Raw genomic sequence first — 22561 nt, forward strand, 5'->3', positions numbered from 1 at the left:
CTCACGAGTCAATTTGCTATAGAATAATGTTCTTGTTGACTGACATTGGAAAAAATGCTCAAAAAGCTTAAAAAAAGCCAAAAAATAAAATAGTTGGGATTTGTCATATGATACCCAGTTTAATTCCTTTTTTACTGTAAACTATCTTATAATTTCCCTTTACAAGTTCGCCCCAAAGAGGTGCAAATATGTCTAGCCCTTATGAGGAAGGGGATCAGAAGATTTCTCGGCGGCGGGGGGAGACACTTTTATGTCATGGTTTTATAACATAACTACCCCCCTCCCCCAATCTTCCCTTTTGTAGGTACTATCTATCAATCTGCTAATTATCTATAATCTTTGTTCCTCTAAAAATCTTTCGTACAGGCTATTTTCTATGGACTACTGTTCACCAAATTCAAAAATGTGATTCTTTAAGTCAGACCCAGGATCTGGCACTCTCTGGCAGACATGCTAACAGTCTAATGACCAGCAACAAAACACGCAGCCAAGAAACAAATGGGATACATATCAGAAGAAAATTCACTTTCTTTTTTTTAGTCTTGAAGTCCTTCCACCAGTAACGGAAAATAGACATGCATTTTCTCAGTGGTTATGTCAGATCCACAACATTGTCAACGAGAAAGTAGGAAAACCGATTTTTGACTGCAGCAAAGTTGATGAAAGATGGCTAACGGGTCCCAAAAATGGTTATTGTGATTTTTAGTAGTTTCATGTGTTTATTATAAATGTTTACACAACATTAGTGGCTAAGAATTTTTAAAACCATTTGAATTCGGCGTTTTCTCTCCATTTTGGAACTTCCTTCGCAATGGGATCATCGTCACGGTACACTGAAAATAAAGTTCAATAAAAGAGAGAGGGTAGACCAAACTATAGGATGCGCAATAAAAACAAAAGGTAGAATATGTATACGGCTTCGTGGTATCTATCATCGTGATATTTTAGGTTCTTTTTAATACAGTTGCCCTCCCGCACTTTCTTTATCCTACCCTTCTTTTTCGAGAAGGATTTTGGGGAAATTTCCGTGTTCTAAAAATAGTCTATTTACTAAAATATTCGCTATCGTGCTGGCCTTCTCATCCTTAATTGGGAAGGCATAAAGACATGAATTGAAATGTGTATACATATACATATATATATATATATATATATATATATATATATATATATATATATATATATATATATTATGTTTTAGAGGTAATTACTTGGCAAAAAAAAAAAAAAAAAAAAAAAAAAAAAAAAAAAAAAAAAAACTGTCATCCTAATCCAGCAATTGAGACAGATGTGCACTTGAACGAGGTTTTAACCTTACTCATCTGTCCAACTACCTAGGACCAAACAGTATAACCGAACCATCAACCAAATAGAAATGTCCAAATCCATGCAAAGTCGTCATCAATAAATGTAAGTCGCTGTAAATTTACAAGCAAAAGCACCTTAAACCAAGCGAAATATTTCCAAGTAGAACCTTCCATTAGGGCTCATCAGAAGAAATACCACCTGCCTTAACGGGTTTAAAGGCTTTACTTTCTTTACCCGGCACAGTGGAGCCTCTACCTTAAGATCTATATGGTATTCCTATGTTCGGCAAAACTTGTGAAATACATGCACACTAGTGAAGCAATAAAGAATTACATACCAAGTGAGTTTCATTCTTTCCTTAATAAAGTCCCAGAGATGACTGAGCAAAAACAATTCTGGATCGAATGAACATTCGTCCAGATGTGAGTTATAAAAAAAGTCTTTTATTGATATCCAGAAATTCCAGAACCAGTTACAGATTAAGAGTTCTTCAAGCTTGTTTGATAACAGTCGACAAATTCAAAGTTCCAAAAAAGACAAGCGAAAGAGAAATTATATTAAAATATCATTAAGTATTTCTTTATAATTTTTTGTATATTTACCTAAAAGTTCGTGATGTATAAAACTAAATTTTTTGAATTGCCAACTAGTTTTTTTGCAGAAAAACCTCTTAAGTTAAGTTTTTCGCTCAGCCTTTTATATATATTTTTAAAATCTGTGTAATTACTGCAAATTTTTGCAAACCTAAATAATTGGGAATAATAAGATGAATAAGTGATATTTGAATGAATATTACTTTCAAGGAATGGAAAATTAATTTCTTCAAAATTAAAATCATCCGTTTTATTATATATTTTAAAAGCTAATTTATTATTATCTAAAATATTAATATTTAAATCTAAGAAATGGTCAGAGGGTCCTATCCCATAGCTAGGCTCCAGAATTAACTCTTGTGGATAAATATTTTTTGAAATCTCAATAAACTCTGCACAATTTATTACTAAGATATCGTCCCGATATCTTTTACTATTTGAAAGGTTATACTTTACATTGCTTGGGCTATTTTTGTTTATCATATATTCGTATTCTAATTGACTTAAAAACAGGTCCGCTATGAGTGGACTCGCATTTCCACCCATAGGAATGCCAAAAGTTTGTTTATATAAATTACCAATAAATCTTATAAAAGTATTAAATAGAATAAATTCCAATAAATCACATACCATATCCAAGCTATAACATCTTGAATTAATAGTACTTTTAAAGAAATTCGTCCATCGGGCTTTTTTATTAAAAGTATCAATTTTCAAAAATCCGATATTAGACAAAAGAAAAGATTTCTTTATGACCATTTTCAATTTTTCGAATACTAAATCAAGTGACAAATTCGTATAAAGATTAGTAAAATCAAATGACTCGACTCTTTTAGCTGAAACATCAGCCAAAGAATCTATCACTTGTAACGAGTTATTAACACTCCAATATGGGTTAAAGTTAGAAATTTTTTTTAATTCCTGAGCAATATGCTTTAAATTTATTTCTAATTTCTCCTAAAATTAAAGATAGGTCAGTGGCCGCAATTCCGGTTAGACACCTCGCTGCCCCAGAAATAAAACGTGGTTTTGGTGGATTTTTAAGGGATATGATCGTCCAATATAAGAAAGGAAACTTTCTATCATCATCGTTAATTTCAATATTAAATGTTTTGTTAATTCTTTGTTCTAAATTTTATATTAGAGCATTCTCCTTTGTATCAGCCTTTTCGTATGTATTTGTTGTGTTTAACTCTTTTGATAAAATATCACAATAGAGTTTCTGACAAAATTACGGCAAAATGATTACTAGCTTTATCAATTGGTACAATTACAAATTCATTATGTATATTAGCTAGCGATTGTTTCATATTAGCAATATAAAATAATAATCTAATCACAGAACTTGTTTGATCGAATCTATGCTTGCTATTTTCTAGATTAGTCAAAATAAAACTTATCCAATTCTGAAATCTGTCCTTAGTATTTTTCTCATTCGTGCACAATATATCAATAAATAAATTTAAATCATTCTTTAATCACCTAAGAATATCTGCTGGCTTTATCCCGTAAGAAAGACGGAATTTAGACCACATTTTCATTATATTTTGAAGATCAAGATGCTTTATAATGGACAAATCCCCTGTTAAAACATGCTCGTAAGTTTATATATATATATATATATATATATATATATATATATATATATAAATAATTACAATTAAAAAACAATGATAATACATGGTTAAAGAAAAATCGTGAAGAACAACACATCTCGTAGATAAGTGACCATAAAAAGGAATCGAAATAAAAACAGAAAAAAATTAGTATTGGAAGACATTGAAACTTGGACAAGACATAAAAAATAAAATAAAAAATAAACGCTTTTTTTATGTATACTTTGTGCATTCAGAAATATTATCTGTCTCTTATTTGCAGAGCAATGGTTACTACAAGTGAAAAAAAAACATACAAGTTCAAGTATATTATACCTGGTATCTGGTAGCAATGGTAAAGGGTGCAAATTGATGCTTCCATTTAAGCGTATAAAAGGGATAACAACGGCTAATATCTTTATATTTTCTCTACGGAAAAAAAGTCAGACTTGGTCATTTGGTCTTGGAACACAGGAAATTTTCTCCACAAAAAAGAAAATTTTGAAACATCCATTTTCTCACCAGCTCTAGTGTTTTTAGTGCAGAAACGGAAAAGAATAACTGTGATAAATATTACTTGGTCTGTTTTTCTTCTGTCTTCCTTTATTGGGCTAAATTTTCCCATACGCTATCTTCAAATTTTTAACCGCTTTTTTATCAGAAACATGTAGAAGAAAGAGGGCCAAAAGGCGATGTTCCCAGTCAATATACTGAAATAGAATAAGGGAGAGAAGCAATTTCCAGATCTAAAGCGGGAACGGCTATTAAAACAAATAAAATCGTATATTTGTGGGAAAATTTGGCCCAGAACAGAAAGCATAAAGCTATTTATATTGCCTAGTACATCTAAGTCAAACTTTTTTTTTTCCATCTGGACGAATAATGGGTTTATTCATACCTGAAAATCTCCATTTCATAAAATTTGCGTTTTGGGCGATTAAAGATTGTGAAGTTTTTTAGGCAGCGCCACATTTCGGACAATATTATGGGACTATGTAAAACCATCGCTTTACTGAAAACACAAAAAAGAATAGAATTTTTGTACAGCAAATAGAATTTTGCTTCTTTATCCGTGATATTAAAATCAGTTCATAATTCGATTAAAGGAAGATATGTTTTTATTGTTATTAAACTCTCCCAGGCTTTATCAAGTGCATAGCTTCACTTACCTGGGTATTACTATTAGTAAAGATGATGGATGCAGTGAAAACTAGAATAGCGAAGGCCCAGGATGTTCTTTCATGATTGAAAAAAAGTTTGGAAGAATAGAAAATAAGTATAGGAAACAAGATTAGAATATTGGAAGCTACAGTAATGGCAGTGGTCAAGTATGGTTCTGAAACGTGGGTACTACGGAAGACAGAGGGGGATTTGTCAGATGTTTAACAGAGGACTTGTCTACGAATCGTTTTGGGTAACCGTTTGACTGACACAAAATTTGTCAAAAAGAATCATAGTTTCTGATTAAAGATACATTTTAGTGAATGACTATTTAAATTCCTTTTAAGAGGAAAAAAAATTATTATGCGTCAATCCAAATAAGTAAAATACAAATTTGTTTATTACCTATTAATACGTGCCACGGTATTTCGGTTTCCTGTTGTTCTTTTTAGATGATTAAATAAAAAAAAACAAGTTTTTTTAACTGAAAGTAAGGAGCGACATTAAAACTTAAAACGAACAGAAATTATTCCGTATATGAAAGGGACTGTCCTCTCCTCAACGCCTTGCTCTTTACGCTAAAGTTTTTTATTGTTTAAAAAAATAAAGTTGTGAGACCAAGTCAAAATTTAGAGCAAAGAGCGAGGCGTTGAGGAAAGGACAGCCCCTTTCATATACGGAATAATTTCTGTTCGTTTTAAGTTTTATTGGCGCTCCTTACTTTCAGTTAAAAAAACTTGTTTTTTTTATTTAATTTTTGAACGTTTTTGAATAAATGCAGGTTTTGATCTTGGCTCACCGTACATGAATAATTAAAAAAAAAATTTGATATTAATTTACTTTTATTTAGTTAAATGGCTTTCTCGAAACTTGTTTAATTTTATTTACGAACGTTTTTATTAGTAATAAATATACGTATATGAAAGGGACTGTCCCCTCCTCAACGCCTCGCTCTTTACGCTAAAGTTTTTTATTGTTTTAAAAAATAAAGTTGTGAGACAGAGTCAAACTTTAGCGTAAAGAGCGAGGCGTTGAGGAGGGGACAGTCCCTTTCATATACGGAATAATTTCTGTTCGTTTTAAGTTTTAATGTCGCTCCTTACTTTCAGTTTAAAAAACTTGTTTGTTTTTATTAAATTTTTGAACGTTTTTGAATAAATGCAGGTTTTGATCTTGGCTCACCGTACATGAATAATTAAAACAAAATTTTCATATTAATTTACTTTTATTTAGTTAAATGGCTTTCTCGAAACTTGTTTAATTTTATTTACGAACGTTTTTATTAGTAATAAATATACGTAACTTACGAATTAACTTACGTAACGAACTTCTATATTCATATATTTTTAATTTGTTTATTAGGGGGTTCGCCCCCTAGTCAATACCTTGCTCTTTAAGCGAAAATTCGAATTTTGTTCCAATTTAAAAATGACCGCTTAATCACAAAGGCCGTTAATTGGAATAAATAGCTCTTATGAAAAATCTTTGACTTAAAGAGCGAGGTATTGACTACGGGGTGAACCCAATAATATATGTAATATTTTCTGTTCGTTTGAAGTTTCGATTTTGCTGCTATTGCAGTTGAAATACTTGTTTTTTTATATTAAATTTCTGATCTTTTTTAAATAATGCTGGGAAGTCCGGCGTCCCCTTTATAGCAATGTCCCTTCCCCCATGAAAACTTCCTTCATGGAAAGATCCTCCCATATAACCCCCCACCCACCCCTCTCCCCCCCTACCAGGAAAAATCTCCCCTGAAAACGTCTGTATACTTCCAAATAACCAATATTATATGTTAACATTGGGTAAAATTCATAAGTTTCAGCCCTCCCCCCGGGAATTTAGGGGGATTAAGTCATCCTAAAAGACATACTTATTATATTTTTGAACATGCTGAACAAAATGGCTATCTCAAAATTTTGATCAGGTGACTTTGGGAAAACAATGAGCATAGGAGGGGGCCTAGTTGCCCTCCATGTTTTTGCGTCACTTGAAAAGGTCACAATAACTTTTAATTTCCGTTCCACTGAGTCCTCCTAAGATATTCTAGGACAACTGGATCTATACACTTACCCCTGGGGAAAAAAAAACAAAAAAAAAAACAAACAAACAAATAAACACGCAACCGTGATATTTCTTCTGGCAAAAAATGGAAAATTCCATATTTTTGTAGATAGGAGCTTAAAACCTCTACAGTAGGGTTCTCTGATACGCTGAATATGATGGTGTGATTTTCATTAAGGTTCTATAGCTTTTAGGGGGTCTTCCCTCCTTTTTTCGAAAATCAGCCAAATTTTCTCAGGCGCCTAACTTTTGATGGGTACAATTAAACTTAATGAAACTTATATATTTGACATCAGCATTAAAATTTGATTTTTTTGATGTATCTATTTGTATCAAAATACCGTTTTCTAGAGTTTCGGTTACCATTGAGCCGGGTCGCTCCTTACTTACAGTTCGTTACCACGAACTGTTTGAAAATGGAGATGAGGTGTATCAATCACGGTACAAATTACATGCTAAACAAACGCTCTACAGTCAGAGCCAAGTTATAATGTATTACTGTTCCATTGTAAGATTAGACGATACGAAGTCAGTTACACGTGACATTACCTCAGGTGGTGCTTTCTCTGGGTATCTAATCGAACTTAAACCTGTTTCATCAAATCCCCTAACAATACATTTTTTAGAAGAGGCTAACCAGTTTTCTAACCCCTTTCCACTCCATAAAGGACACCCAGGAGTGGTACTTTTCAAGGTCATACGGCACCCAAACGTGGCTCTATCAGTACAGATTCACTAAGAGTACATGGAATTCAACAATAGTTTTTGTACAAGCCCTAATTCGTCTCTCTATGACTTTAGCATGATATTAAGTCATAGTTCCGAGTGGGAATACCTCACCTTGCGCTTCTCCTCTGCATACTATCAAGTTTATACTTATTTATGCAATTCGCCTTAATACGTTTCAAACAGTTCTTTATAACGAAATATTGGTAAAGAGCCACTCGGCCCAATAGTGACCGAAACTCTAAAAAAGAAATGTTGATAACAATTAATACATTAAAAGACTTTGCTTTTTATGCTGATTCCAAATACATAAAACTCATTAACTTTGAAGTTGCCCACCAAAAGCTACGAGTCTGAGACAACTTGCCTGATTTTCGAAAAAGGAGGAAACACCCCCAAAAAGCAAAGCAATCTTAATGAAAATCACACCATCAGATTCAGGATAATTCAAGCTCGTATTATAAGAGTAATGAATTTATTATTTTTTTTCCAATAAAAGATCACAGATGAGTGTTTTTCTCTTCAGGGATGATCGTATCGAATCATTGGTCCAAGAAAATAGGGAGAGGGTACATTAGAACGGAAAACAAAAATTATAATGTCCTTTTCAAGAGACCTAAAATGTTGTGGGGCAACTAGCCCCCCTCCCATACCACTTTTCCCCCTAAGACATCGAATCAAAATCTGAAATAACCCTTAGAAATGACGTGCCCTCTCAGTCTCTGGGGAAAGGGCTGTAAGTTATGCAATTTGCCTATTGTTTACATATAGCATTTGTTTAGTTTATACGTTTCTCAACGACTATCTGTTCTATATGATGACCAAGGGAAAAGGGTAGATACATCAGTGCTATCCATGCAAAAACGCAATTTTTGCTCATTTTCAAGGCGAGAGACTAAATATCCATTAGGGGTGTTTCAGTAATGACAATTTATAGTGTTTTCTTTTCGGTCAAAGTCATAACTGAGGTTTTATGCTCTTATTTTCGGAATTCAATTTTTTCATAGTTAAGGATTACTGTCAGTTCAGTCTAGTTAAAAGTTACCTAAACCTCAATTGTGAATATTTTTCCACTAGATAGTTTTTTTGAAAATGCGTTTTTTTTTATTACAACAGCTATGCCCTATGGCTTGCTTTCTACTAGGTCCGCTATTGCTGCAACCGTAATAAATGGTAGTGGATTTTACCTTCAAAACAAAGCCTGTATGATTATATATATATATATATATATATATATAAACTTACCAATATATTCCCTTTTAAACGGTTTCTTTCCCGTCAACTTGGCTTGTTTGGAGGTTACATATATGGAGAGTGCACAACCTGCAACACAAAGAATTGGACTTTCACTTTCAACATGATAAAACTCGTCCTAAATTCTTTCACAACCTGTATTTTTGTCACTAATCTCCTAGCAATGATACTAATAATGTAATTAGACGCTGCCAACAGACTATATCATATAACTCTAAATATTTGAGTCTATATTTTATCTTTACACAGTCAAAATCTAGCATCTGTAGAATTTTCATCCAAATTAAACCAGATTTAAAAAATCCCGAGAGCAGGCTCTAAAAACATGTTATTGGCTATCAACTGGAATTAGACGGAGGTTTGTCCTGTAAGCAAGTGTCCTACCTCTGTGTAAAAACCTGCCCTGTACACCGGCTTTCCGAAAGGATAAAATGTTACAAATGACTGTGAGTCACAAAAAAGTTGTTCTAAGGAAGAAACACTTGTCCCACAAACGTTACAAACCAAAATATTATGTTCTTGGTGCCATACGTTGTAAGCAATTTTCGATTTGACCGAATTACAACACAACAACAGTAAGCCATTACCACTACTATTATAAACATGGTTATGTCATACCTATGATGCTAGTGTTTTACAGGAAATTACACGAAAAACTTCCACGTAAAACCTGACGTGGGCTTTCCCTCTGGACGGCTAGCTAACTAGATGGTTTGGTGATAGCATGTGAATTTCAATGGCTAGAACCCTCAGATCAAGACATACCTTTTTTCTTTTAATTCTTTGAAGCTCACTTTCTTTTAATTCGGCATTAGACCTTTCATTGCCATGTTGGATATTCAAAAGCCGTCACACCACTGTTTAAGTCAAGTCTGAAATAAGTCTTTTTTTTGTAATTTCTTATACACTCTTGCATCTTTTCTGTTTTTTTTTTTTTTTTCTGTATTATATGCTTTTTCAGATCATGACTGGAGTCTTTAATAAATTATCAGAAAAACGTTTTTGCGAAACAATGATAACCTTTATTCAAAGCTTGAAACAGTAACTAAGAATAAAAACAAAAAACTAAGTAATATCTAAAAGATACCTAAAAAAATTATAGCAGATGTGAGAAAAACGAATTTGTTTTTGCTTTTTGAGGCAAAAGAGGTTAATGAAAAATGCGTTGCACAAACCCAACCTTGAAAGTAAAATATGGTATTAAAGATAAAATATGATAATCTTAGCACTGAGCTACAAAAGTAAAATATTTCAACGCTCGCGACATCCAGAGCAACCAATAGATCGACTTATAAGCGGTACCGTGGAATCAGCAATACATTAAAAAAGTCGACCCAACAAGTTTTAGAATCTTTAATTTTATGGTACAAAACTAGTTAAATCTTCTAGGGTCAAATTTCCTTGTAAAGTGTCTTGACTCCGTCGTTTCCTGTTAATGGGAATACAAGGGCGTGTGAAAAAAAGTATCATAACAATGTAATAGTGAAGAACGTAAGAAAAAACAGGGAAGTTTCAAACCTCTTTTATTCATGGTAATTAGATTTACCTCCCTAATTTCAAGTTCAATCACGTATCCTCTGTTCTGCCTGGATAATCGTCCCCAAACATAAAACCGAGCAGCCAAAGAGAAATCAAGACAAATAAGAAGAATGAAGAAAACCATGTAATTGTACATCAGCTATAATGAAGGAGGGGTGGTGGCCCATTGTGTAGGCAGGAGGGGTGCCAGATGTATAAAAGAGCGCATTTCAATGTCCAAATCTCCATGAGCCTTCAGATAAATGTAGGAAGGGGTACGGGGGGGGGGGGGGGTATTTAATTAATCTCCCTTCATTTAAACTAGACCTGAATTAGGATGATGTGTGGTGAAACCTCCCCTTTTATTGCAGAAAGATTTTTCTGACATTTATTTTAAAGCTTCATTTAAGTAAAATGACATGCTTCAGATTTTGCAGTTGAGATTGATTTATAAATATCAATATATATTTACTTGGATCTGACTTCCTTGAGTTGAATTCATAATATTAAAAAAAAATCCCTTAAAGGTAATTGAAATAGAAAAACCATCTCATGTACACCTAGCGGACGCGTAACGATCCCAACGGGTGAACTGTAGCATATACTCTAGTTGCGGTTATCAGACCAAGTCCACGGGAAACTGAAAGAGGAAAATGGGAAAACGCCATTTAAAGGACAACTTCGGACAGAAAATCTTCTGATATACGCCGAATAGACGATTCCCAATACTTTTTTGTGAACAGAGTTCTTTCAGCTTTAAATTTGCTTGGCTTTCATATACAGTTTACTCCATTTTATTTAAATTAAAACATAATAAAATCACAACGTTAGTATAGTTTTACAAGTAAGTAATTGCGTCCTTCTGATTTCGATGACTGGATACACGTGACCTTTCTGTTAACCTTTACCCTTTCGGTTTACCTCCCTTAAAGAACTTAAGGTCCAATTAACATCCAACACTCCTTGAAAATTTTCAGGTCAATCTCTCAAGCAGTTCATGGGAGATGGCGACTGTACATAGCGTCTTTTGATATCCTCAGTCCCGCATGCCGTTTCTAGAAAATACACATAGCAAAATTTTGATATCTTGGCTTAGCAAATGATCCCTAGGAGCTCCTAGCTGACAAGACGACCAAGGCAAAACATGACCACATTTTCTGCTATTAAACAAAAAGTAACAAGTATTATCAGATAAAAGAAAAGAGCAACAGTAAACCCTAAAACAAATGAGGCGAGCTTTATTCTCCTCCTCTCATCTCGTCGGTGAAATTTTGGAGGCTGCTCATTTGATCGAAAATTGAGAGTTCTAGTGCCTTTTTTTTAAAATCAAAAGTGAGAATCTTTTTTTAAAATCAAAAGCGAAATCAGAGAGCAAGCAGCCTCATCCTAGAACCGTTTTTGAGATCTGGTCCTTCTGTAATCTCTCAGGACATCTGATAAACATTTCGAGGAAGCCATTTTGTTCAGAATAGTTGAAATATTTATTCAAAATATCAATAGATATGCATCCAAGGATGGCATAATCCCCCACATTATGGGTATGGGAAGTAAATTATGGCAACTGTCAATTCTTTACAGATATATTTTAGAACGGAAAAAGGGGGCATATTCGATCTTGGGTATCCAGTGGCTCGAAATTTTCATAGATTATTTTCTTGGTCAAAAAGATCAACATTTTGCTGTGGGAAGAGGGAGGAACCAGTGGCCAGGAAAGGAGTTACAAAAACTATTCTACCTGATCAATTCGAAACTTCCAGCCTTAGACTTCCAGCCTTGGACCAAAGAGATCTATGTTACAAACAATAATTCAAATGACTGGTAACTCCTCTAACAAAGGGAGATGAATAAAAAAAACGAATTTTTTCGAATGACTGGCGAAAAATTGCGTATTTGAAACCTTGGGCTAAGAGGACCGCAATGCAAAAGGGAAAAAAATGCTGCTTCCCTCAAAATGCAGCCCAAAAAAGGGGCCAGGAAAGTAAAAAAAAATGTTTTGCCTACCCACTTCAAATTGAAGGTGTTATTTCAAAAACTAGCGAGGGATTAAACCAATTGAAAATTGAAAGCTCTTGAATCCTTTTTATGGGCCGAAAGCTACTGGAGGGCAATCAGCCTCCCTCTCGGTTCGGTTTCTGCTATCCGGTCCTTTTCTAACTCTAGGATATCAAAGTTTGAGACATCTGTTTTGTTCAAAAACTTCAAAATGTCTAATAATTTTGTCTTTGGGGTCAATATCCCGCCCCTATAGCCCCAATGTTAAGATTTGTTTATACTGCTATGACAATTCAACCCCCAAAACATGAAAAGATAATTTGTAGAATACAAATATTATATTGGTAGAACAATCCAAAATTCCTTCTTTTTTTTTATTTGCCATATTTTGTATGTCGCTGCTCAATTTTACACTGGTGAGGGGAAGCTTCCGCGGGGGGATTTTCCGAGGGGGCATGCCTGGTACCATTTACATAAACAAACTATTGCAAAAAAAACAAACAGAAACGTATTTAAAGCAGCAAAGCTTTTCCACAAAAGAGCTCAGACAATGTGGACACAACTATAAAAAGTCATTCTCAAAGAAAACAGAAATTACAAATACAGCCAAAGTTAAAGGTTTTATCCGTTTCCCAGTAATTTGTCCCTTTTTTTCTAACAAATCGCTCCTTCTACACAAAAAAATAATGTATGTTCACATAATGTAATTATTGCAAACAAAAGTGTAATGTATGTTCAAAGACGCTCTTCTGGCTAAAAATATATGCCTTTTGTGGGAAGCAAATCTATACCTCCTGCAGTTATTTTTTTGAATAATTTTCCTTTTTTAGCAAAAAAAAACTTGTTAAACTAATTGTAACTTGCATATATAGCTTAGAAACGGAATTCCATTTTTAATTCTTAAGGAGACATGCCATTCAAAATTCTATACACCCTATTCAATTTTTTATGTTTGATTATTCAAAGCCACAATTCAAAATCTACTGAGCTTTAGGTTTGCAGAAAGCGTTCACTCCAAAATATACTGAAGATGTTACATTATAAAGATAGGAATTGCAAATGTATATAAAAAAGATTACTTCTCCTTAAATTGATAAAGCAAAGCTGCAGTGTAGAATCATTTAAAAAATTAAAAAATTCTCCTGATTTATGAAATTTTACCGTTTTTCAATTACAATTACTTGGCTCACGATTAGTAGGTCCAAACATGACTAGATTAGCATGAAAAAAAAAAACAAAGTTAAGAGTTAATTTATCCAGCAAAGAAGGACAAATTCATCATTATATTCGCCTATTCCCCATAAAACAAAAACATGACCAAGTGCTGTCCATTGCTCACCAGTTAATCTAAGCAAAGCGCGTGTGAAGAAACATGCGCAATGAATATTACCAGCATGACTGTCCAACATTGCTCAGAGACATCCATCCTACAGACATGAACAAAAAATGAAAACAGAAAAGGAGAGAGGAAAGAGAAAAAATCACCTGGCGAAAATCAATACGAACGATTTAACATACCAAAGAGAAACATAAAACCAGCTCCAACAACTTCTGGTATTTCATGCCATCCTTTTTTAAAAAGAGTCACTCCTGCAAAAAAACATATCTCTGATTTATTGGACACAATAAATATTTCTTTATTAAAACCAGAAGAACCTTGTAACTTCAAAAATATACAAGGAACTACAGAAAAATGACGATATATTGAATGGCATCAATTTTCATTGGGAAAGTTGAAAAAAAAATCGCACCCCTCCCATCAGATTCAGAAAATATATTAGAAAAATTTTCATGAACTGACGCCACGGGATCTATTCCGTACCAGTTACAGTATCAGACTCCCCTTTTAAAAACATTTTTTTTTCCAAGAATAAGATTATGCTGCTTATATGATGAAGTTCAAAAAGTCCAAATATCCAACTTCTTTCTATGTGTTTTTATTCATGGGCCAATCATATTTCACCCATATAGTTCCTAACTTGCACATAAGATCTATTTAAGAACAGTATGAAACAAAGATAGACCATCACAATCAAACTAATAGTAAATAGTCTCAGTGCCCTTTTTTAAGAGCAGAAAGGAATTTGAGGATAAAGTGTTGCTTTTGTGACCTTTTCTGCTGCTCACCTAACCCATAACCACCATATTATAGGACCTAAATTTTGATTGAGATATTTTGTACAAAACGTGGATACACGATTTTAAGAAGCCATGGTAGGCTAACATACATATGAATACTAGAGTATCCTACATCTTGTGCCCTTTCAGAGAAATCTACAAGGCTGGGGGGGACCCTTTCAATTCTTGGTCATTTCGGCACCAGTGCCAGTCTAGTCCTTAAAGCTGACCAGAGCGGTGAGTGATCTCACTCTGTGAATTTTTCATGTTTTTTTTTTTATTTTTTTCTCAATAGGTTATGAAATTTTGAACCTGTATTGAGAAAGCACTTAAGCAAAATACAGATTTTGAAGCAATCAAACTCACATAAAGCATTAAAAAGTTCTTTGTTCCCTGTGACATAAACTGTGTTTAACCTACTACTCAGTGGCATGATACAGAATAAAATTGTCAATAATATTAAAAGGCAAAGTATTATAGCATCTTTTTTTACAGCACACATGATGCCTCGTGCATTGGTCAAATGAGTGAAGTCATTCGTTATGTTCACACAAAAAGGGAAAGTTGAAGTAAAGGAGTCATTTCAAGGCTATCATCAGCAAACTGGGAAACAAGCCATGGACAGTACACAGGATATTTTACATGAAACTGAAAAAAATGGTCTGGATAGACTGTTTGTAGCTAAAAAATAGCTTTTGTTGCTGAAACTTCGTTTCAGCAACATTGAAAAATTCTGCATCAGTTTTCTAGATAAAACACAAACATATTCTTGGATGCACCTTTTAATTTTATTGTAAATATACTAACTGTCACAGTTATAAAAATATTCCCCAAATGGGCCAGGATGTGGCCCTTGGCTGTTTACAACAGTTTGCTAATTATTTTTCAAAATGGCTTTATTTGGTGTTATGAACCAACTATTGGCAAGATATAACCATACACAATAATACAAGCTCACAGAATCAGTAAGCTATTCTGAATGGCCTAGGGGTATACCCAGCCCTAATAGGAGGGGGGATTACTTTATCATGTGTGATTAGTATATTTTGAAAAAGCATTGATGAGCATATTCATCTTTTAGGAAGTGAATAAATATTTAAAAAAAAACTTAATTTAACAGTAGATTTTACTTTTAACAGTACTTTTTACCAGACAGTGCATATTACCAGATTAACAGTACTGCTTAGCATTCCTGTAAGAAATTTTAAAAGATACAACTTAGCATTCAGGTGATATATAGGCCTAGCATGAAAAAAAGTGCTCTTGAGAAGGCACTATACCAGTAAAAGGTGTATTATTTAAATTCCAGGTTATATTATAATCACACTTGTGGATAAAATAAAAAATATGCATGACAACAGCTCAATTAGATATACATTTGTAATTTAAAAATTGAAAATTCTTCAAGATTACAGCATGAAATTTTGAAAATTTAAGGATCTTTTCTTCAGTTTGGTAGCTCACAGATGAGCATATCACTCAATTATACACCTTTCAAAGGTCTTTCCAAATGTGTCAATCATTACCATTACATTTTGGTTTTTAGCCTTTAGAAGGACCTTCAAAGTGACACCTTGTTCGTTTTTTGCTTGTAGGATAAAGACAAACATATACAATTTGATTCAAACTGCAATGGTAGATTGATGTTTTCTCAATCATCTATTAAAAATGAATATACTTTTAACAAAAAAATACAATAAACTTCACAACTGAGAAATCTCAAAACTTTTACTATTGTCAATAAATCACAGGGGCACAAATGAGACAAATCCCAAGTTGCTTCTAATTAACTAAATTGAGAGAAAATGAGCCTTGACAGAAAAATTAATTTGTAAGACAGACATCAGGTAGGAAAAAGAAGAAAATGTCATTTGTTTTCTTATTGAATATTCTCTCCAAATATAATAATCATTACTGTCACAATAGTGTCCTAGTCCTCCCCTAATGGGGCTTGATATACCCCTTGGCTATATGCAAATGTTTGCAGATATTATTGTTCTTTTTAAATTGGCTTTGTTTTGGCACTATGAGCTGAAAAAAAAAAAAAATATGCAATACCTTATAGACCTAACAAACACAATTTTTATTAGAATGTATCTTGCACAAACATGGACATTAGGTTTCTAATTTTGGATGCACTGGAGATACTTGGGATTGAGATACCTAATGGTTGGGACTGTATTAGTTAGGATTGACTGACTACAATCTATAAAACATATTTTACTTGACATTTAAGCCTAAAAAGAAGTTGTCCTTACATCCTAGCCTTTTCAAATGCAATTGTTCCACTTTGCAGCACCAGCCTTGGCTTGAATGTATGCATTGCCAAGTCTGTCTATGATCTGGATACTTTGTTTTAACTTTGAGATTCCACTTCCAAGATTGAGCAGCACTTTACAAGATTCAATTCAAGCTTAAAATGTGTACATATTATTAGGCTCTAATTTTGTCTAAAAGAACATTTTAAATAGTAAGTGTTAAATTTAGTAAGCTAATCACATACTTATTAAGAAAATTTAGATACATTTGATTGTGAAACAATCCACTTTCTATCTGGTAGAATTGGCTTTGGCTTGTCTCTTCATGACTCTGAATAACTATAGGCAATCACATAGTCTTGCACCAGCAACATGTCTTTCAAATTTCTGCCTTATCAACTTTTGATGGTAGGATATGTACTTACCATGGTAGCAATACATAATGGGAAATTGGGGTTTAATTCCAGAGAGGGAACCTGAGAAAAAGCTACCACATCAAAGGAAGGCACACATGCAAATTACCCACTCCAAGCATGGGGAGGTAATGACAAAAAATAACAATATAGGACTCACTCAAAGGTCCTGTGATTAGAATGAGTACACTTTTAGCTAGCAAATTAACCTCAATGGTATATATTCAATGGATCAATTCTTCATAAGGAAATACTGTAGAATTATTCATTGTTTTCTTTTAGTTCCTACATATTCCACAAGCTATATATTTTACTATCACTGTTATGGGCTATATATTTCACTATTTGCAAGTGAAAAAATTATTATATTTGGAAAGAGAAATAAAAAAGAGAAGCAGCATGTTCTCTATGTCAGTTCTACAGTCTTGAACACACTGACCAATGATATAAGTAAGCATTTTAGACTGTTTCAAAGTAGCTTCCAGAATTTTATAGTATTTCCTTCTAAAGAATGGAATGCTATACTAATATTGGTAAATAGGCTATAGAGGAAACAGGTTGGCCAAAACTTTTTTGGATTATAATATTTCTCTAAGATAGCAATTCTGCAGGGCATATAGCATTATTTTTCAAATATGATATCTGAGTTTCAGGTGAAACAAATGAAATAATATTATTAAAAATTAGAAGCCCTTCAATAGAAAAAATATGAGACTAATGAGAATAATAATTACCATTCCTGCATCTGCAGCAAATGGTAATTTTGGTATATTTACCTAGATAGCTACCTGCAGAAAACAAAATATGTTAAGAAAACAATTCTTACTTCATAATATGCAGAATCATCATAGTTAACACATTTTGCATGCAGCCTCACTATACTTTACCCATAACTCTCCTAATGTGAAAATATATAGTCCAAATTATGTTTGAAAACAATTCTTACTTCACAATATGCAGAATAATTATAGTTAGCACATTTTGCATATACCCCCACAATACTTTACTTCCCCCCCTAATGTACAAAGATGAAACCAAAAATATATATTTCTTATCTATTCTCAGAATGTGTCTCAGTTGTTTTATCAACCCATGTACCTGTAAGTTGAATCAACTATGACAAAACAATAACTGGAAAAACAAGTTAAAGGTTCATAATGCATTGAAAAAAAATAATTTGGGCTATATATTTGCACATTAGAGGGGGGGGGGGGGTAAAGTATAGCAATGCTGCATACAAAATGTGTTAACTATGATTATTCTCTATATTATGAAGTAAGGATTGTTTTATTAACATGTTTCCTTGGGTAATGTTTATATTAACACACTATTTAGGTAGCTAAGAAATAAACTTACCTCTATAGTCTGAATTGCATCTTGAATCAAAATCCAGCATGTATTTGCATTGGAAATGAACTTTACTCCCACCCATATTTATGCCAATTCAGGGTATATATTTGCACATTAGGGGGTGGGGGGTTTGGGTAAAGTTCAAAATTACCTGTATAGTCAGAATTGCACCCTGAATCCAAATTTAACATTTGTTTGCATCAGAAATGAGCTTTACCCTTGCCCCTCCCCATAATGTAGAAATATATACCATGGACTGGAATATACCCTGAATTGGCATATATAGGAGTGGGTAATTTCTAGTGGGTCATATAATTCAGCTAAGATGAAAGGAAAAAACCTCATTTGATGCCTTTTTTATGTTATTTCATAGTTCAATAATCACTTCTGGGGCTAATTTCATTTTGAGCCCTTAGAGGGGCCCCAAAGGTATTTCATTTTTTTAACCACACACAGAAGTTATCAACACTTGTTAAGTAATTGAAAAATGGTTAAAACCATATAACTAGTTTGTAAATAAGTTGTTCAAGAGTAACATATTCCAAAAATACTTATTTATAACAATTCAAACCTCATTTACTTGGAAACTCAAATATAAACCATTTTCCTACTGTTTCAAGTTTTTCAAATGCCATTAACAAAAATAGCACTGAATTTTACAATTTGAAACTTTGTCATTGACTATTCAGGTTATATTCTAATTGAAAGTATATATTTGCACATTAGGGGGGGGGGGGGGGGTAAAGTTCATGGTAAATTTGCAGTTGGCCATATAATTTAGCTAGGATGAAAGTGAAAACATCATTTGATGCTTTTTTTTGTGCTCTTTAATAATTCATATAAAATACCTCCTGGGCCCATTTAAGGGGCTGGGATGCAATTAGCACCATAAGCAATATTGAATTATTAAAGAGCATAAAAAACTGCATCAAATGATATTTTCACTTTCATCTTAGCTAGTGGAAATTTACCATAGAATTGAAGGTAAAATTCATTTCCAACACAAATTAATGTTAAATTTGGATTCAGGATGCAATTCTGACTATATAGGTAAGCTTTTTCCTTTTCTACCTGAATAGTCTGTTGATATAAATGGTAAAATTTTACTTTAGCTACTTTTGGCTATTTTGGAAAGGGGTTAGGTTAGGAAAATGAAACTTCAGGCTAAATTATGTCCTGGGAAGGTTTTTTGAAGTACCTACCTTCACTCTTTCTTTCTCTAGAAGGTCCTGAAATTTGCCTACATGATAGGTCTAGGCCTATAGCTATTGAAATTTGGCAAAACAACAATTTGCCTTAATTATCAGTTATTGGTTTCTTTTTCTCTGGCTTTAGTTCTGAAAATACAATTCCTCTTATCTGGGAAGAATTTTAAGCCATATCAATGTTGTTGTTTTTTCAAAATTCAGGAAATGTATTTGCATATCTTTAAAACCTTATAATTAGAATTGAGCAAAGTTGTGAAGCTGAAAACAATTGTGTTGTACTTCATTTAAGCAGAAGATCTATTTTGCAATGTTTCACTTTTATAACACACAGATTTATAAGGTCATCAATGACCAGGACCCTCTAGAGGGAGAAGGAGTTGATGTAGGTACTTCAAAATACCTTAGGCCTATCACAACATAATTTAGCCTGTAGACCCATCCCTGAAAGTTTCATTTTCCTAACCTAATGCTTTTCCAAGATAGCCAAAAGTAGCTAAAGTAGAATTTTACCCTCTAGAGGGTATCATGATCTCTAGAGAGAATCATGACCCTCTAGAGGGAGAAGGAGTGGAGGTAGGTACTTCAAAATACCTTCCCAGGACATACTTTAGCCTGTAGACCCATCCCTGAAAGTTTCATTTTCCTAACCTAACCCCTTTCCAAGATAGCCAAAAGTAGCTAAAGTAGAATTTTACCGTCTCTGCTTCTTTTCAACCATTAAAAAGTAGAGAACAAAGAACTGTTTTACCTCTGTTTACCAGACTCATATTTTAAATATTTCTAAATAAAATTTTCTATTTAAAGTCTAAATAAAATATCAGATGGCAGTATAAGTATCAAGAAAATTAAAATTGTTGCCCCCCGAATGCAGTGTATTTCCGGCAGAAGTATATTGGCCCGTTCTTTTGCACCAAGATCTTACATCTTTCTGCAAAGATTTCTGTTCTTTTAACTCATCTTTGTTCTAAGATCTTACAGCTCACTGATGTTGGCAAAAAGTGTGAAAGACGCTATATTTCTGTCATATAGAACAATGATGAGAGAACTTTGATGCTATACTCATCATTGTTCTCAGACCGCTGATCAGAGCAGATAAAACACGGTTGCAAAAGAACGCTATAAGATGTAAGATCTAAGTGCTAAGATTTCAGTTTTAAGCGTTCTTTGTCAAAAGATGTAAAATCGTAGCCCAAAGATGAGTAAAAGAATGGCCTTTATGCTATTACAAAGGCCTTAGAATTTACTGAATAATTTCAAGAAGAAAAATTTGTAATATGTTCCGATTCAAAGAGCGCTTTTCAAGTTATTACAAATACTAACATCATGCCAAAACCAAGTAGAGAAGTCATAAAGTGCTACATTAAGCTACATGCAGCAACGGAGAAGAAGAAGATTTTCCTTCAGTGGATTCCCACTCACGCTGGAATCATAGGGAATGAAATTGCAGACACGTATGCTAAGTCTGCAGTTGAAGTTGGAATAAGATTGAATGAATTGGACACCCCTCAAAAATATATGATGCTCGAGAAAGTAATTCAAGAATTGAACCAAGAAGGCTCTCTGTCAAACAGGGAAATTTGTTCGTTACTAAGAAAAATCAAAGGAAAATGGAAACTAAATTGCATAAAGAATTAAATAGATTTGAAGCAAAGAAAATATTCTGCCTTCAATCAAACCATGCAGGAGTCGGATATTACAGAACAAGATTTTGCGGAGAAACTGACAGTTGTCCCAAATGTGGGAGCTTAAAGATGATTGAACACTTGTTAATAAAGTGCCGTGAGAGTGAAGTAGAAAGACGAGAAATAGTAGAATTTTTTAAACTTAAGAGAAGGCAGCCAAGTCTAAATTTACTACTCCGTGGATTAGAAAGTGAAAAAGAAAATTGTGTGATAGCACGTCTTGTAATAGAGTTTTTGAAGAAAAGTGGAAGAATTATGAACATTTGAAAGCAGTTCATAAAGAAGAGACTTTATACGTGCTTGAAGAATAAGAAGTGAAGATTAGATAGCCACTGAAGTCCCCTGGGCTGTACAGCGAGAGGGAAATCATCCCGTTCCTGAATCCTGATGGCAGTAAAAGAGAGCATAATTGTGGTTTATGCTTAGTTCATACCACAGAAAAAACATTTGTTCTCTCCGTTTGTTCTCATTTCATTCAGGTTTGTTGTTCTCCATGCACTCATAAGTAACAAAGACCTCACCCTCAAAAACGTTAGCGGTATAATCTTGGTTCATATGACTTACTTGACTTAAGGCTCCTGCCAAGTGTTCGGCGTAGAGAACAATGAGACCAGGTGCCTTCAGGTTGACCTATCACTTGCAAAGCTCACAGCTTCTTTCACTGGGATGTGGGCTTAGGCGAGGAATTCATCGGCTTTGTCTTTTCATCTAGTGGGGAGGCATCCTCTGGGTCACTTCCATCCGCGTAGGGTGGGTCAAATTTGAATGGAGCCCGCGCTGGGGCGTCGCTTGACATGCGAAGGAGGTGGCCGTACCACCGAACAGTACGCTATGTGAGCTGCGTCGAGAAAGGAGTTTGTGCCGTACGTGACAAGAGGGTCTGGTTACTAACGAAGTCAGTCCAGTGAAGTCCCTCGATTCTTCGAAGATGTTTCATCTGTGCAACATCATCGGCACTGACGATAGATTTTGCAGCTGGCCACGTCTCCGCTCCATACAGCAGCACGGTGCTGACTGACACATTGTAAATGCGCATTTTGCCGTGCCAACGCTTTGCTATTCGAGATATAAGCTCTTTTGTGATCAAACCATCCCTCGACAGAATAGATCCCTGGTAAGTGAAGTCTTCAACCACATCTACTCGGTTGCTTCCGATGTTGACTTCCTTTACAAGAGAACGGGATGTAGTAGGCTCAAGGAGCATAACTTTGGTCTTCTGCCAGTTGATCTTCAGTCCAACTTTCGAGGCTTCTTCTGAGAGCACCTGGAGAGCTTTGGAGACCCTTTTCGACGGTTTCCACAGCTAGAGCTATGTCGTCGG

The 22561-nt window shown here is 34.0% G+C and overlaps 2 protein-coding genes across 6 annotated transcripts in view; one reads left to right on the forward strand and one right to left on the reverse strand.

The window, feature by feature from the left end:
* The window catches only part of Alr (Evr1_Alr domain-containing protein Alr), a 160384-nt gene extending 159616 nt beyond the window's left edge, over positions 1-768 (forward strand). For all 5 annotated transcript variants that reach the window (XM_089086625.1, XM_089086626.1, XM_089086629.1 and 2 more), the window contains one exon: positions 541-768. In XM_089086625.1, coding sequence (XP_088942751.1) covers positions 541-706 — 166 coding nt within the window. In that variant the 3' untranslated portion in view covers positions 707-768. The remainder of the gene's footprint in view (positions 1-540) is intronic.
* On the reverse strand, positions 700-20391 carry NdufA3 (NADH:ubiquinone oxidoreductase subunit A3). Its single transcript, XM_089086631.1, has 4 exons — positions 20307-20391; positions 13730-13801; positions 8693-8770; positions 700-833 (listed from the first exon to the last, which is right to left on the reverse strand). Exons 1-4 carry the CDS (start codon positions 20323-20325, stop codon positions 760-762), a joined length of 243 nt encoding a protein of 80 aa, XP_088942757.1. The 5' UTR covers positions 20326-20391; the 3' UTR covers positions 700-759.
* Between the last annotated feature and the right edge of the window lie 2170 nt (positions 20392-22561).

This window comes from Artemia sp. Qi Xiang Cuo, chromosome 3 (assembly GCF_049724085.1).
Source record: "Artemia sp. Qi Xiang Cuo chromosome 3, ASM4972408v1, whole genome shotgun sequence".
NCBI classification, from domain to species: domain Eukaryota; kingdom Metazoa; phylum Arthropoda; class Branchiopoda; order Anostraca; family Artemiidae; genus Artemia; species Artemia sp. Qi Xiang Cuo.

Excerpts from the sequence above, each read along its gene's own strand:
- NdufA3 (XM_089086631.1), bottom strand. Across the intron at positions 8,771-13,729 it reads TGGTTTTATGTTTCTCTTTG|GTTGTGCACTCTCCATATAT; the intron begins GTATGTTAAATC and ends TTTGTGTTGCAG. Across the intron at positions 834-8,692 it reads GTTTAAAAGGGAATATATTG|TGTACCGTGACGATGATCCC; the intron begins GTAAGTTTATAT and ends CTTTATTTTCAG.